The 17,487-nt window shown below is 52.6% G+C and overlaps 1 protein-coding gene across 2 annotated transcripts in view; it reads right to left on the bottom strand.

Annotated features, from left to right (window-relative positions):
• Nucleotides 1-10,833, bottom strand: part of TSHZ3 (teashirt zinc finger homeobox 3) — a 79,308-nt gene extending 68,475 nt beyond the window's left edge. Inside the window, exon 1 of one of the 2 annotated variants that reach the window (XM_024132550.3) lies at nucleotides 10,657-10,833. In XM_024132550.3, coding sequence (XP_023988318.1) covers nucleotides 10,657-10,696 — 40 coding nt within the window. In that variant the 5' untranslated portion in view covers nucleotides 10,697-10,833. The remainder of the gene's footprint in view (nucleotides 1-10,656) is intronic. The other variant, XM_024132551.3, reaches the window with a different exon arrangement.
• Nucleotides 10,834-17,487: the final 6,654 nt, after the last annotated feature.

The following is a 17,487-nucleotide window of genomic DNA, read 5'->3' as shown; positions in this document are numbered from 1 at the left end:
TCTGTTGGGGGAGAGAGAGAGAGAGAGAGAGAGAGAGAGAGAGAGAGAGAGAGAGAGAGAGAGAGAGAGAGAGAGGGAGAGAGAGAGGGAGAGAAGTTGCCTGTTAGCTTTAGTGTAAATCACAGATACTTCATTTTTCCTTGTGTCCTTGGAAATTATTCAAAATTAAACCGTCCCTCCTTTATGGGAGGTGGTGTGTCTTCTGTATTGTAAATGGGAGGGCCTGTGTCTGGTCAGCAGCAATGATAATTCAAGGCCAATCGATGGAAACACACACACACACACACACACACACACACACACACACACAGGCCCCTACCCTGCCCCGGCTCTTCCAACTCTCAAGTTACAGGTTTACACGGCAAGTCTAAATAATATTCAAAATGATAAATGGCACCCTAAGCCCAGGATCCACCATCAATCTTTTTTTAAGGAACATCCATCTTCAATAACGCATGTCTGAATCCTGTGAAGCCAGGAGCCCTGAGCTTCATTTATACCACCCCTCACTAGCCAGGGAGGCTGAATGATACCTGTCAGCCCTGCTTGTTCTTTTTTTTTTTTTTCCCTTGACTACTAAAGGGGGGGAAATAAAAGAAGGAAAAAAGGAGAAAAGGAATGTGGGGGGTGGGGGAAGTGAGAAGAGCGTCAGAGGTTGAGCTGCGTGGCTTAGCAGACAATATGAAAGAACATAACCTCGTCCATGCCTCTGCCAATCTCGTGCCCGCCCCGCCACACGCCCAGCCATCCATACGAAGCAGGCTCTCCTCCCTTCGCCCCTGAGTCTCCTCTCTCCTCTCTCCTCCCTCTCCCTCTCGCCAAATCAGCAGTGCTCTCTCTGCAAGCCAGCCGTACTGTGTACAGTGGGAGGAGGAGGAGGACGAGGCAGCATCACATGGACCGGGCTTCCCCTCCCCTCCCCGTGTCTGGCTGGGGCCCATATGATAAATGACATATGTCATTCTGTCAGGAGGGAAGGGTGGGTCAGTGATGTATGACTCCGCTGAAAAGGAAATCGACTCTTTGGCATGGCGCAGCTCTTCACCGGGATCTAGTTTCAGAACTCTGAAATGAATTCTCCGACGTTTCAAGTGCATACTTAGGGCAGGCTGATGGGAGGCCTGGGGAAATCACACTCTTATCCTCCCCCCGCCCTTTCTGATGGCAGGGGAGGGGAAGAAAAAAAAAAAACACCAAACACGGCTCTGCCACTGGATACCTGCAAAAGGCCACACGCGTGTCAGAGTCCCCAGCAGTCACACACCAAGGGTTATTAAAAAATGTGACTTTGGGGGGAAAAAAAAAGGAAAAGAAATGAAGTGGAGTAAGGTTAGTCCTTTTATTTATTTATTTTTTCATGGCAAAGGGCTGACACAAAAGCAAGATAAAAATTAGCATGTTTGAAGTAATCGTCCGCAGCTTGACATCTGCATAGTAAATTTTAAAGGAAAAAAATGTGTCAGACAGCCCTGAGCCGCTTCGCCCTCCCCCCTTTCATTAGCTCACTGCCAGGGTGGCACTGCTGAACCTCATTACAGCAAGAGGATTTATGAAGCTGAACCCAATGGCAAAGAAAAGGCATCTGTCAATAATTGTAGGGAGCTGCACTCACAGCTTTGAAATCTCATTAAGTATGCAGTTATCAGGCATAAAGATCAAAAACATTACTCAACTCCGACAGAATCTTATGGAGGAACATTAATTAGCAACAGGCCTACAGTACAAAAAAAAAAAAAAAACACACAGACTTCCTCTCACACCTGCCCAACCCACAAACCTAAAGCAACACTCCCCCTCCCGCCCGAAAAAAAATAATTCCAGGCATCTGAGACTGATCAAGAACATGAAACAAGAGAGACACATACAGAAAGGGGGAGAGGGAGGGAAGGGGTGGGCGGCGAGCAGGGAGGGAGGGGAGAGGAGGGCGGGGAAATTCAGTTGAGAAAGGCTTGGCGGTGAGGAGAGAAAAGGAAGAAGCTGTCAAACTTGAGAAGGATGTCAGCACTGGCCCTGATTACAGGGGCCTATGGAGTTCTCAGACCTTTTATCATCCTCACCATCAAAACCAGCTGAAAGTCACTGCAGGAGGGCTGGTGGCTGGCCCGCTGCAGCCCAGGCCCAGGCTGGGACCCCCAGACCCTGTCCTCAGCCCCTGCTCACCTGGCAGGCCGGGATGCTAGGCCTGGTGCCCAGGAGACAGGCCCTGCCCAGCCTTCCGCAGCACCCTGATTTCCCAGCCTGGTCTGCAGCCAGCCCGAGAAAGCAAGAGCCAGACCCAGCTCCCCGGGCCTCAGGCACAGTCGAGGGAACCACTTGCTGTCACTGCATCTCAGCACCATCCGCAAACACCTCTTTCTTCCTCCAAAGAAGAAGAGGCATCCCCTTCTCACACATCTACTTTCCCTTATTTTATTTCTGTGTATGCCTGATTTACAGACTCCGTGCGTTACAACACACCAAAAACCAAAATATAAATGCAGAGAATTCACATCCAAGCCGTCAGGCCAACACTGGGTCGTGAGACCTCTTGGCCTTTGCAGTACGTGAGACAGGGCCTGGCTGATGGTGGGGGTCAAACCTCCCTGCTAGGTTGATTCCTGGTTATCCACAGGGAGAAAATTAAATGACAAGGTTCCTCTCCCACCACATCCTCCACCTCCTGCAAGCTATGATGGCAAAGAAGAATTCGAACGTGTTTGGAAACATCCCGCAAGGACTGTGTGCTTGGGGTCTCTGGCAAACTTATGTCCTACGGTGGCCTGGATCCAGGGTAGGTGCACGGAAACGTGGCGGGGGGAGTCTCAAAGATCACTCAGGTTTCTGTCAAACAGGCAACGTCGGCCAACTCCATGGCGGGATGTGCAACAGTCAGGCACGGTCCTCAGATGCCCCCATGAAAGGTGTATAACAATAGTAATAAATAATAATAGTAATAACGAAGCATATATTCTGTGCTAATTTCCCTTATTGCACTGTTACAGAAACGTGTCTTTCTCTTGATATCCATAAGCACATGCTCCTATGTTTTCTCTCTCTCTCTCTCTCTCTCTCTCTCTCTCTCTCTCTCTCACACACACACACACGTGCACACACGGCACTTCCCATAATCCCACACCATGAGGATGAGAAAACCTACAGAACAGCCTCTCCCCTGATCTGAAAACTCTACTCTCATTCTTCTCAGAGCTCTCTTCCATTCCTACACCTCTTACTTCATTCCATAGGCCCTTCTGAAACGTTTACCTCTCTCCTCTCCAGAAATAATGGTCACCTTTTCTTAACTAGCCACATCTTTAAGGAAAGGGGAACTAAGATTCCTAGGCAACCAACCTGAAGACCCTTTCAAGCCAAGGCCCATCCTTTCCAACCACTGACTCTCCTTTGGAATGCCAATGAATACAGCTCGGATAAATTGTCACCTATGACCGAAAAGAGTTGAGAACACTTGTCTATGAACCAGACGTGACGAGAAGGAATTTTAGCAGAAGTGTTACAATAAGGTGTTTATATTTTTTACGCGCTTACCATATTACCTTTATTATGTGTAACATCAAAGTGATTATAGCAATTACATTTAACAGAATTAATTACAGAACTTCCCATCATCCCGGGATACATAATGCATTAGAGGTAAGGCAAAGAAAGAAAACATCTTGATTGTAGTAACTATTGTTGGTGTGTATTTTCCCTGGCAGCAATGCCAAACCAACTGCAGCTTTCAGGAAGAGCAGGGCAATGGAGACGGAGAGTTTTAATCAAAAATGAGGTATGTTTCCCTTAACTTAAGTAACCCTTTTGCCTAATAATATGTTGGCACTATTGGACATATAAAATCAATTTAATTTTTTAAGCATGAATCTTTAGAAGGCACTGGTTAATCCACCCAACCAATGTTACTACATAAAGGAGAAAGCACATGGGTGAAAGACGTACAAGCCTTTACGTATGCAAAATAAATTCACTCAAGGCTTCATTAATATTAATTTAAATTCAAAACCCATTTACATTAAATTGTTCATTAAAAATTGCCTATTTTATGCAACATGCATTTCTCAAAGAACTCAGAGGAAACTGAATACATAGGACTAGATTTAATGACGGGGATGGAAAATCAAAAGTAAATGAATTGGAGTCATTTCATGTATATTACCCAACAGCCCTTTGCTCTCCAAGGGATGGGATCCAGTTTGGGGAACAAACAGGCATTCAAAGTAGTTTGCTTTCCGCTACTATAAACTTGTGAACGTGACCTTCCGGTCTACCCAAGAGGAAGAAGAAAACAAGAGAAATTGGTGGAATGGAAACCAGTCCAAAACCAGACTGGGGAAGGAAGCAGGTACCACCTCAGAATCTCACCTGGACTCAGAGCATGGAGAGTTAGGCTTGCTTTTTAAAAAGTTACCTTAGTGAACATTTGCCAGTACCCATCTTGGTCTAGAATTAATAGTTTCTCTCTCCCCATTCACTCCGCCCCCTGCAATCCTTTATTCCCAAAGCAAGGGAATCGGGAAGATGATGACAAGACATCGGTGAGTTCCTTGCTTTGGCGCCCTCCCCCTTGAAGACAATCTGAACTTACACTGTTTCCCCAACAGCTGTTCTGGATGAAGAAAACACAGTCATAATTAATAACATGTGTCCTGACAGTATGAATTAATAATTTATCATTAAGCCCAAACATTTAAATTATTCTTCAAGGGCCACACCTTAGCACATTTGAGAAAAATAAGGTGAGGAGATGGTCGAAAAGTCCAGGCAATGTGACCTTCAGAAAAATGCTTTCCCGACCCCCAATACGTCTCTTAGGCCACTCTTGTTGAAATACTAAAATAATTTACAGAATTGAAAGTAATTAAACCCGAGAATCTAAGTGCTGATCAAATCAAGTGTATGTGCTCAAAATGTCTTTTTTTAAATGGGGCTTATAAAATATTCAATATTTGGTCAAGGACACTATGTAATCTTTCTAATAAAGATTCCTAAAAGTGGAGTATGACAGTCGTTCAGGAAAGCGGTCATAAGCAGATTATGTTCTATTACTGTTTTTTTTTTAACTTCCAAAAATGCATAGCATCTTTCTAATCACAAACAGTAACCTGAATTTTCACACCCATGTCTAACGTAAATGTTTACAATTGTTGAAAAATTTGAGAAAGCTACCAAATCTACGTATCCGTTCCTTAAAATTCAGGTAGAAGACTCCAGAAAGAAAAAAAAAATATTCATAGCCATTGTTTAGTAGAATTTGAAAATTAATTTAATGACTAACTGCAAATACTGGAAACTAGAATTAATCTGTCTAGATTTTTTTTTAAAGGCTTACAGACATTTAAATGCAAGTATCGAGACACTTTATCAACCTAACATAAAATTGTCATCTTATCTTATTATATGACTATTTTATGCATGTGTCAAAAGAATTTAAAAATGACTGCCTGTCTATTGAGTCTAATTACAACTGCACATTATCTGTCTCGATGTACCAGTCCATATCATTGTTACCAAATACAATATATTGTATTCACCTTTCATTTTTAACTTCAGACAGAGAAACCACAATTTGGAGCATAACTAGAACACACACACACACACACACACACACACACACACACACACACACACACACACACACACTGAACACCTGAGAGGGTCCGGGGTGAGTGATACCACTGTGTTGTTCTGTCCTATTTCCTTGCACGGGCTGCAGGATGATGGTACAGGGGTGTTACAAAACAGCTTCTTTGAAAGGCCTACCTACCTGGGCTGCACAAAAACACAGAGAGTAGACACACACCCTATTTTTTTTTTTCTACTACAAGACTAAAGCTATTTTTATAGTTTGTCCAGTGACAGGCAGGAATGAAAATGGGCCAGCAGGAAAGCCTCACAAACTACATTCGGCATAACTGGCCTGCTCCTGTTATTGGATTAAACATGGCTGTGGGGCACCAGGACCAGGACTTCCTATCCTCTCCCTGCTCCTTCCCCGCCTGCATCCACAGCCCTCGCCCCAGCCTGGCTCTGCCAGACACCAGAGAAAGACAAAGGCCCCCAAAAAGGGCCAGGCTCTTCGCCCTCAAGAAGGTGACCCTTCTCCCTCCAGAAACCCAGAAGGGGAGGGAGGGGAAACGAAGGGTTTTCATTTTGGGAACTCACCTGGGTTTCACGGCATTTCCCCCGGCCCTGAGCAGTCACCTTTCATTCTAATCAGTTTACAAAACAATCTTTAGTAAAAAAAGAGAAAAAATGCAGACTTGTGAGGCAATTTGGGGAATAACTGCTGATACATCAGTTATTGACTACCTGGCTCCCGTTTACGAGCACGCTCAAGGCAAAACTGAGAACAAAATGACAACATCAACTGCTCACAATCAAGGGTGGCCCTGGAGAGCACTGAAGCCCTAACTGACAGTTGTCAAGATAATGGGGGCACAGCAGCTGATTCGGGAAGCTTCTCTCCCCTGTGTGGATGTCCAGGGGAATAGCCTTGCTTCCTGCCCTCTTTGTTTTTCTCCTTCAGCTTCTTGATTTCTCTTTTTTTTAGAATTCACATTGCTCCTTTCGTTTTGTAGGAAAAGGGGTGCGGGGAATCACAGAGCGACCAAAACCAGTCATTTTGTCACCTTGCTACAGGGTAGAACGTCTGTCCAAAGGAGAGACGTGTGGCAGGTTTGAGAGCAAATAAATTCCCAAGGCTGATGCCGAAATGCCTTCCTGAAAGCTCCATGTACTTCCAAGAGAGAAAAGCTCCTCTCTGGAGCTGCCTGATATGTGGCCAAGACTTAGGAAGGTTGGGATGGTGTTACTTGGACACCGCCAGGTGTGCCATCTTTTAGTTTGCCCATGTCTACCGGCAAAGTAAAAACCCCCAGGCTGTGCCACCATGAGCTTATCCTATTCCTTGGGGACCCACAGTGATCTGTTACCCCAGAAGGTCCTAAGGGGTCCAAACCACTTTGACAAAAGTCAAGATGCTTGAAGGTTTACCTTTGCAGTGGGACCACCTAAGAACTCCATGGAAGGTTATTCTCTTTCACCAAATAAGACTCAAAAGGTCAGTGGCAAGTTGTCATTTGTTGGATTGTTTTTTTTTTGAGGGGAGGGTGGACTTTAGGCAATGGCTTTTTAATGATTTTACACTTCCTTCCAGAAAATGAACAGGAAAGAATAAAACGTGATCTGCTACTAAGTACTGCTTGACTTTCTTTTCCGGTATTTTCAAAAAATACTTGTTGAAAAACAAATGCTACACATAGGAGAGAGGGAAAATGGTCGTTTTGCCCGAAGGACAGGGGCCTCTGTAACCCCGCTCCTCTGAACTTCTACAGGCAATGGCATTTGTCCAGCACAAATGTACAGCCCTTTAAAATTACATGCCTGGAGAAAGGAAACTCCTGCCCAGGTTTCTCTTCAGCAGGTGAAGAAATTTCTCTCTCCGCTTTAAGAAAAGACACTAAGCCGTGCATAATTTCTATCAAAAAGAGAAAAATCCTAAAGGGCAGAAATACGTCTTTTCAGGGATTCTTGGAGCCTACTTTGGCGTTCTGGAGAACAGTGTTACATTTGGCCTAGATGTAAAAACTGTGTGCACCTGTGTGCTATGTCTGCACGCTCTCCCCAGCTCTCAGCCCTTTGTGGTTGTTATTCTACCCCCAGACCATTAAAAGGGCCCTAATTCCTATGACATGATTATCCAGGTACCAAAGCCCATTTGTCACCTGCAGCAGAAAATTGAGTTAATGCACAACTAAAGGCAGCCAGGACTGTGTAATATCAACTTGATTACATCAAACTAGCTGCAAACCTAATTCTGCTGGATGACACTGCGTCGAGCTTGTCATCTCCAATCATTAAAGCTGTCAGGAATCCATCAGGTTTACAGCTAATTAGGTGAACACTAATGAAGCTGGCAAAACAACTTTTCTTTTTTTATGGCTGAGCGGACCTTTCAGTTTGGAGGGGGGAAAAATTCTCGAGTCTCCTCAAGGTTGCTGGGGAATGGATTTCCAGTTACCAATCAGCAGACATCTTTCTTTTTTCCCACTCTCTATCAGTACAAAGCAATCAATTTGTCATCGCTCCCAGTATGCCACAAAAGCAGGCATGAACCTTATAACTTGCAGCTAGGAGAACTGAAAAAAGGAGAAAAAAATGGGAAGTTTCTTGTCCATCCAAATAAACAAACAAACTCACACAGCACACTTATTGGCCTGTGCATACTTATCACCAGCCTGGATGTGGAAGGTTTTTTTTATTCCTCCACTCTCCTAAATAAGTAGCCCTTCAGACATTCCCCCCCTCCTCCACACGTCCATTAGGCAGAGGCATTCTGATAAAGTAAATCCAAAACCAGGGTATGAGAAAGAAAAAAAGCACTCATGCTGCCAACTTCTGATTGACCATTAAGCTATTGATGAATGTGCCTGTCAGGAGAGAGACAATTAAATCAAATATGAAACAAAGTTGTTTTGACGGGTCATTTTGATAGAGCAAAACCATTCTTCCAGCTCCTATTAGTAGTGCAGTCAAGTTTTTATATAATGAATATTTCTTAACTGACCTGAGATTTCCTGGCTGGCTTTTTAAAAGGTGCAAAAAGGTTAGTGAACAGGTTGCTTTAAAAAAAATCGATAAATAAAACCAACAGCACATCTCCTCCTCCTCTAATATTTTTAGCAGAAATTCATCAAATAAGAGTCTCAGATTGGCAAGGTAGAAGAGAAAAGATGAAGCAACGGCGGAGAGGATTCTAAACCAAATGTAAAGATGCAGTCACATATGGTTCATTTGATTGAGGCACACAGATACCTTCAAATGTGCATCCAAAAAGGAAAGAAAAAATCCCAAAGACTGGAAGCAGTCCAAGACACTCCCTACTGCCCAACTTTGTGAAGGAGTCCTCCAAACTTTGAGAGTTTATTTTGGGTAGATAAGCTCATTGCTTGAGCTTGGAATTTAAAGTAGAAGATGGGATAGGCAAAAAGCACCAGCCAGGAGGTGACTTGAGAGGCGGCACCCTCCCTACAACCACTACTGGGATTTTCAAACTTTCTAAATTTGGGTAACCCTGAGGACAGAAAGCAAAATTTGTAACATATGCCCCAGACCAAGTCTGTTTTCTTCTACGATTGTCTTAGCACACTAACAGGACAGGACATTTTGGGGGGAAGAAAGAACAGCATTTCCTCTCTGCGACCCTGTGTGAGAAGACTCAAGTTCAGATGCAGCCGGTGTGTGAGCTCTACTGGCAGTGCCGGCTGACGGGATGGAAATGACCATCACCATCACCCCCAGGGCTACTACAGGCGCTCCCGGGCAACATGGGTACCATACTTTCATCCAAAAAGGGCACCAAGCAATGCCCTGACCCTTCTCCCTCCCCTCCCTTCTTCCACAAAAGCCAAGAACAGAAAAGAAGGAAAAAAAAAAAAGGAAAGAAAAGAAACGAAGCTCCACTTAACCCTCCCCTTCAGGCAGCATCTGAACCTCTGCACATCTGACTGTTACTCATATCAAAATACATCCTGTCCATATGTGGTCCTCTCAGCAATCTGCCCCAAATCCCAGAAGTTGCACTGACAGGGCCCTAGTGACGTCACAGAGCTTGGCCTCACCATTTCAAGTGATTTATTGATGTTTATTGGGAATGAATAGATCAAAGGCAGCAGCGTGATGGGCAATCAATCAGTCATCAAATCAAGGGTGGCAAAGGGCCAGAAACCCTTCTTCCAAAGCAACATGCCCCCAACTGACATTATTGCAAAATAATGTTATGTGTGTGGGTTTTGTTTTGCTTTCAATGATGCTTTTTCCGGAAAAGAAAAAAAAGAAAAGAAAAGAAAAGAAAACCCGGCTCAGTCTTAAAAGGAGTTGACACTCCTGGAAAAAAAAAAAAAAAAAAAAGAGGTGGGGGGTGATGGGGAGAAAGTACTCAGACACGTCCCAGAACTAAGTGCTATGAGGAGATGAGGATGGGAGAAGCAGTGGAAGGAGGGTGGGGGTGAGCAAAAACAAACCAGGGAAAAGGGAACGCCAGCATCTAACATCGACTTGACAGTCATCTGACAATACCCAGACCCTGTGCGCTCTGCTTTCCACCGCTGTTCCCGGTTTGGGCCCAATAAATGAAGAATCAATCGGATTAGCAGTAAGGTGGCCAAAGGGACCCGCTCGCTCACTCGCTCGCTCTCTTTCGCTCGGCAGAGACACCAGGCAGTCCGCCGCCGGCCGGCCGCGGGAGGACACGGAAGGTGTCCCGGAGAACTCAGGTGACCCCGTCCGCCCCCACAGAAAGAGACAGAAGAGGGCTCCTTCCCATTCTCTCCGCGGCCAGGCAGAGAGCTGAGGAGGCAGGGACCCAGCCCGGCTCAGTTCGCCGCGAGCGAGCACGGTTCCCGAAGTGGGTGCGAGCGGGAAGGGGCGGGGGGGTGGGGAGGCAGAGCGCAGCGGGGCGTCCGGGGGGCGCCGGTCCGTGAGGCGGGCGCACGCACCAGACAGGAGAGCGGCGAGCGAGCCCGGCGCCCCGGAGTTACTCGGCGCGGCCAGAGCGAGAGGGGCGAGGAGCGGGGCAAGAAGCGGGGTCGCCGCCGGCTGGAGACGCGGGGCGAGGAGAGGAAGAGGAGGCGGAGGAGAGGAGGAAGGGGAAGCGGCTCGTACCTGCTGCGCGCCGGGGCGCCTGCTGCTTCCTCCTCGGCATGATGCTCCTCCGGCGACTGCCGCTACCGCCGCCGCCGCCGCTGCCGGGCTGAGGAGAGGGAGGGAGGGGCGGCGGGCCCGCGGGGGGGCGAGGCGGGCCGGCTCTCAGCCTCCCCCCCGGAGAGCGGCCGCCCGCAGGATGCTGCTGCGCCCCGGCTCTCCGCGTCCCCCCCGCTCCGCGCTCCGCCGCGATCCCCGAACGTGCGGAGGGAAGAAGGAGGGCGGGCGAGGGAGGCGCGGGGAGGGAGGAGCGCGGGGGGAGGAGGAGGCAGAGGAGGAGGAGGTGGTGAAGGAGGAGGAGGAGGAGGAGGACCGCGCTGCCGGAGGATTGGGAAGTTTGACAAATCGCTCCAGAGGCCGGAGGAGGAGGGGGCGGGGAGGAGCGGCGGCCCTGCCCCCCCCCCCGCCCCGTCCCCAGACGAGGTGCGCGGGGTTCGGGGCCGGGGGGCGGGGAGAGGGGGAGAAGGCGGGCAGAGGGGTGGGAGGAGGAGCGCGGGAGCGGCCCCGGCCGGTGAAGCCCCGGCCCCCGCCCCCGGGCAGGGGGTCACGGCATCTGAGGGGGCGCTCAGCCGCCGCTACCGCGGCCCGGGGCTCGGCGGTCCAGTGTTATGCCCGCTGCGCGGCTGGAGCGGCGGCGTCGGCAACAGGCAAGCTTAAAGGAAAAGGAGATGATCGTGTCACTCGCCCGCCCGCGGGGGCGCCGCGCCCCCGCTCCCGGCCCCGGGCCTGTCTAGGACCCCCGCCCAGTCCGGGGAGGGGGTGCCGCCCCTCCGCCTCCGCCCCATGCGCGCAAGCAGGGGCGCGGCGCCGGCCCGGCCGAGCCCGTCCCGGGCCGCTAGCTACTCCCGCCCGCCCCTCTTCCCCACCCGGCCTCGCCCCCTGGCCGTCCCCCGATGCCCCTCCCGGGCTGCACTTCTCTCCACACACCGCGTCCAAAGCCCCCAGCTCGGACCCCCGGGCCTGGGCCCGCGCACCCCGGGGATGCCAGGGCCCGCGGGCAGGCGCCGGCGCCCTCGGGAGAGGAGGTGGGCGCGGGCCCGAGTGGGTGGGGGCTGCTCTCAGACCCCGCGCCACCAGGGCTCCTCCCCCGGGACCCGCCGCAGCCACTTCCCCCAATTTTTTTTTCCGGGCAAACTTTCCCGGGCCGTCCCGGGGGTTGGTGTGGGAGGGGGTGCCTCCAAGTTTCCTCTCCAGACTGGGAAGATCAGGGTACTTCCACCCCGCCCCTCGCCACCTAGGCGCCGGGGCGCGCCCCCCACCACCGGCGCAGGCAGATCCCAGGGCGGGACGGCAACGGGGTCAGACACTCGGGCACCCAAGTCCATCCCTCGCCCCGGGGCGCCCCGAGAGGGGCCACCGCGCCCTGCGCCCGGCCAGCCAGCAGTACTGAGCAAAAAGAATTGATTATTGATTGGGTGATTGGGATCGCTGAGACTCGCAGCGGGCCGGGCCGGCGGGCCGTGGAGAGGAGGAGCCGGCAGGGCTGCATTGGCTGCGGGGTAAAGCGGGCTCACTTACGGGCGGCCGCTAGGGCGCTGGTGGGCCGGAGCTCACTGGGACGACCCCCCGGCGGCGCCGACTGAGCGGGAGCCGGAGAGGCGCGGGCGGCGGCGCATCGATGCGCTGCGGGCTCGATTGCGTCTCCCTAGGCCAGCTCTCGGGCCGGGAATGGGGCGGCCGCGGCGGGGCCGGCTCCGGGCGCTGCCGGGCGGCGTTGGCGGGAATGCGGGGGCGGCCGCCAGGCCCACTGCCCCCGAGGCGGTGCTGCGCCCGGGCGCGCCGCTGGGGCCCAGGGAGTTTCCTGGGCCCCGCGTCCGAGAGTCCCGGCGAGGGCCGGAGCCCAATGCCCTGGGACTGGCTGCCTGAGCGCTCCGGGAGCTGGAAACCCTGGCCTTCTTCCTTCCTTCCTTCCTCCCCACCCCCCCCCCACCGCCTTATGTTTCTTTTTTAGTCTCTCTCTCTTTTTCTGCTCCCTCTTCTCTTTATTTTTTCTTTGTGATTGTTTTTGCAAGTTTGTTTTAAAAGTTCACAGGCATGCTTTCTTTTTTAGACTAGGAGACCGTGATCTCACCCTGACGGTAAGATCAAAAGTCTCCGCTCGCCCCCAGCCTAAGAGCTTGGGCTCGGTCCAGACGCCTCCCTGAATGCAGATGTGCCGCCGCCGTCCTCCCGGGCTATAAAGCCGTCTCCTGCGCCTTGGCGCGCGCAGGAGCGCTCGGAGTTGCGGGATGCGGACCCCGGGTGGTTGCGGGAAGTCGGAGTCGAGCGGAGGCTGGGCTCGGAGGTTGGCCTTGTGAGGCGGACTCGGGGGCGGGGGCGCGGCGTGCAGTTGGTGCCTGTGGCCGCAGAGGCCAAAACGACTGTCCCTCCAGGCCCGGGAGACGCGGCCGTAGGGCGTGAAACGCTTTTTGCGAACGAGAAAACGGTGAGTCGGCAGACGCCGCCCGTGGCCTCAGGATTCTAGGATTCTGGTTGCGGCACTGAGCACCACTGGCCTGAAGGAGGGTAGGTGCCGCGGGAGGTCAGCTCCTGCCAGCCCCCGGCTCACCTTCCACGCGCCGATCGCCCACTTAGGCCCGCCGGTTGTGGCGAGTGCACGGCGCTGGGCGCCGCGCACGGAAGGCTGAGAGTTTCGCCCTGGCTTGTGCTCCCCCCTCCTCCTTTCCTTCCTCGCGCTGCTCTCCCAACCTCAGTTGCCTCCGCCCCCTCCCCCTGCCGGCCGCGGCCTGAGCTCCCGTCTCCGCGCCGCCGGCAGCCACCGCCTGATCGCTGCCTCGCCCTCCCCAGCTCAGGCGCCGCGCGGAGTGCAATCCGCCCCAACATCTGTCCGTCCAACCATTGGCGCATCCATCAGTATCAGTGAGCTGCACATCGCCGCGACAGCCCGTCACGCACAACACGGGCTATGCGGAGTGCATATTGCGACCGCGCTACTTTGCCCGGACACGCAAACAGGGCTCCGGCCCGGCTTGGCACAGTCTGGAACCCGGATCTCTACGGGAATCCTTTAGCCACACGCACTCCCTTGAATATCGGGACCTCCAAACATGACTAGTTTTGCAGGCCGTTCTAAGGATGGGACAGATGCAGGGGGAGAGTGTCAACCTTGCATTCCATCAAGTTCTCTCTGCCCCTTTTCTGTGCACTGGGTACGGCATAGGAAAGAAGGAAGGGAGGTTTCCCAAATCCGCAGCACGCACAGTATAGACCTGGAAGTTACCTCAACTCCGTGGCTTAAACCCGCTTTAGCTGGGCCGAGTGTGAGGCTGTCGAGGTCACCAGGCAGGTCTTAGCCAGGAGGTCTCAATCTAAAACTTGGCCAGGCCCCGCCTGGCTGCTTTGTAACATGGCCTGACAGCGAGGAGCGAGAGGAGGGAAGAAAACGCGGAGCCCAGTGAGAACCACGGGCTAGATTTAGGGAGAAATAGCGTCTGGGTGGCAGTAAGTCTGTAATTCACATTTTATTTACAGAGGGAGAGAGAGCAGGGTCATACGTTGGAGAAGCCAGTGCTTTGCAGGGGGTTCCCGGCAATTCTTCCAGAGTGCTGACCCCGGCGGTGGTGGCATGTTCCCCTGCTTTTGCTTCTTGCTTTTCCCTATCGCCCCCCGCCCCCCCCCTCCACAGTGTCCAGAAGACAGACACCTTCACATACGTCCCTGATCATATGATCGGTCTGGCCGGGTCAAAGGGCCTTTCTTGTCCTCCCAAGAACTTCAGAGGAAGAGCGAACATAGAACCTACTCCTCCTCGGACATCTGCGGGGCGGCTGTCCCTGACACTTTCCCTGATATATCTGCATTATTCCTACTGTGAATGTATCTGTCCGGGTGCCTGGTGAGTTCGGCCCTCCGAGTCGACTACAAAAGCAGGTCAAAACCTGTGCGTCTATTCGTTCCGCGATTCCCGAGTTCGAAGGGGTACAGGAACTGCTTTCCGGCGTGCGCCCAGGTCTGCGCGGTTCCGGAGGAGGCCAGAGACGGCCGCGGCGGCGCTCGCTGGGGCTCCTTTCCCGGGAAGGACGGACCACGCTGTAGGGTGCGGGCTTCGCGCACCACATCCAGCGGCCGAGCCGTTTTCACGCTAGACTAGAGGGCGGAAAAGCCCGCGCCGGGCGGAGGAGCTAGAATTCTGTAGAAGACACACTGTATAGAAATCTTTGTACCCCACTCTGAAGAGTTGCAGAGACCATTCCTTTGAAAAGCAACAACAGGCTTCCGCCCCGCACAAGCACCTGGCAACTTCTTACACGCGTGAGTCACGCAAAAGTAACCTCCAGGCCAGTTAAATGCTCCCACCTCTGGGAAGTGACGTGTTTCTGGGAATAATTTTTTACACCCCTAAAAGTAAAAGGAGGAGAAGTTGCCTAAGGAACAGTGGGGAGACACCAAAATGTCCGGTGGCAAACGCCCATAGGGGAAACTGGCGGCTCCCGTTGCGACCAGGTGGCTCACCCTGTTAAGAGCACCGAAAATTCCCAGGGGCCATGAAGACAACTCCTGACCCCCAAGGTTGCGCCTGGGGCCCAGCAGAACCCCGCTCCTTCTCCGCGGCGGGATGCTGAGCCCCGTTCAGTACAAATGCTTCCAAACGCGGCTCCTTCAGGTCAGGGGTTAGAAGCCCGACTCCAGCTCTTGGAAGTCAAGGAGCCCCAGGCCGCAGTGCCCGGGCCTACCTGAGCGGGTCTCTACCACCCCGGGGGTGTTCCTCCCCTGGGCTAACCCGAGCCCGACCCGGACGAGTTGGGGAGGTGGGAAGTACGCAGGCGTGGCTCCAAACAAGTGTGCGGTGGACGGGCAGGGATGCGGCCGCAGCGCGCTGCGTCTGGAGTCGGGAAGTTCGCGCTGGGGAAGGAGCAGGCGGGCCACCGCCGGGAGGCAGCCGAGGTTGTCTTCAAGGTGCTGTTGAGGGCAGTGGGTGAGAGTCCGCCGGACCCAAGCCAAGCTGAATGAAGTGTGTCCTCATTTGGGATGGCCCGGAGGGAAAAAGCCTTCCGGAAAGAAGCATCCTCGAAGCTGCCGGTCCAGGCCGGGTAGCCAGGGTAGGCTGGGGGTCCAGGGGCCTAAGCCCAGACCTTGAAGAGGGTTTCTCCGTGCCCCGAGGGAGGCGCGGGCCGCCTGGAGGGACAGGGCGCGCTCTGGGAGTCTGCACCCCATTTCTAGGTGTGAGGGCATCTGACCGGGCGGTGGGCCTTTGGGGAGCCACTGCCTGCCCAGCAATGCCAGGGGAGGCGGCGCCAAGTGCTCTCCAGCCCTCGCCCTCCTGGAACGCTGGCGCTCTGGTCTGGCCGCTTTCACACTCCTCCTCACCACAATCTGGGCTAGGCATTAGGAAGTACCCTGGGTGCAGGGAAGCTGACTGCCAGCACGTGCACACCTCAACCAAGAACTGGGCCCGGGACCTCAGCCCCTGCCAAAACGCGAAGGATTTGGACCCTGGGGCCAGGCCCTAGCCAGGCGGTTAATTGTTTGCTAAAAGTGCATTTACACAGCAGTGAAGTTTGTTTCTCTTTTTCCGGTAGCTTTGTTTTAACGAACCAGATGTTTTGTCTGTAAATTCTCCCAAGAACTTTTACAGTTTTGACGTGCAATAAACCTTCGAAAATCGGAGCGGTATATTAATGCCACTTCTGTGGAGCCTTGCGGGAGCTGCATCAGGCGTGCCTGGATGGGAGCTGGGGGGCGGGGCAAGGCACTCCTGGAAGAAAAGTAGGAGACACATTGGCCCAAGGTCAAGAACTGGTGTTGAGAATGTGAAGCTCCCCCCCCCCCGACCCCCACCGCCCCACCGACACTCGGGTACACACGCTCCCAAACCTTCCCCTCAGGCGGGGGCTTCCTACTTTGTAAATTTCTTGTGGCTCAGCCACAGAGGCCTGGCCCAGCTTTGCCAACTAGTCTCACTGCAGGTCTGCCAATCCCACCAGGACCACCCGACTCAAAGGCAAAAGGACCTTTGATCTTCCCTGGCCAGCCTTGAGGTTCGCTGTCAGCTGGGGCGGGGCAGAGCAAGGCGGCCCCCGGGCCGTCCCTGAACTCCTGGGCATGACTGGGGCTTCCTAAACTTTGGATGGAAGCCCCCTAAACAGCCAGGGCTGGCAGGTCCCCCTCCTTGATGCCTAATTTTTTTCTTTTTTTCCGACTCGGGATTTCCAGGACAAATACTAAAAACTATGCACCTAACAGGGAGCGAGGGAACACGGTTATCGGAGGGGAACCAGGTCTACCTACACACCCATCTCCTAGCTGGGTGATTGGTAGGGACTACTTTCTGGGGTTTCCCAAGACCCGCTGAGGATTTTCCTTCCCTACCACCCCCGGGCTCTCCTCTGCTCTCAGTACCGGATTTTCAGATATGGGGAGCCCAGTTTAGACTCCACTCCCCTTTCTTGTATAATTCTCTTTCAAGCCCAGTCGTTCACCGAACTTTCAAAAAACTTTTTTAGGAGACCTAAGATTAAAGATAACAGAAAGTCTTTGTGTTGCGATCTAAGAAGGACAGATGTACATTAAGGCCAGTTTGGAGGGCGCAGTTACTGGCAAAACGCCCTTTGATTAAATCCCACGCGTTGACCTCAGTTGCGCGGGGAATTTCCAGAATTACTCTCTGCAGCGTGGCGTGTTTTTTCCCACTCTGAGTGAAATGGATTTTTATAAACCATTTAGGCAAAGCTTAAGGAAAAAATAAAAAATAAAAAAATAAACACTCCAGACAGCTGCAGCCACGGTGGGGCCCGCCCCTGGCTGGAAGTAAGCAGCTCCTTGCTAGCTCCTTGCTAGCTCGAAAGCGGAGGT

Source organism: Physeter macrocephalus, chromosome 17 (assembly GCF_002837175.3).
Source record: "Physeter macrocephalus isolate SW-GA chromosome 17, ASM283717v5, whole genome shotgun sequence".
Classification (NCBI taxonomy): Eukaryota; Metazoa; Chordata; class Mammalia; order Artiodactyla; family Physeteridae; genus Physeter; species Physeter macrocephalus.
The sequence above is the reverse complement of the archived record's forward strand: the minus strand, read 5'-3'. Positions and strand labels throughout refer to the sequence as shown.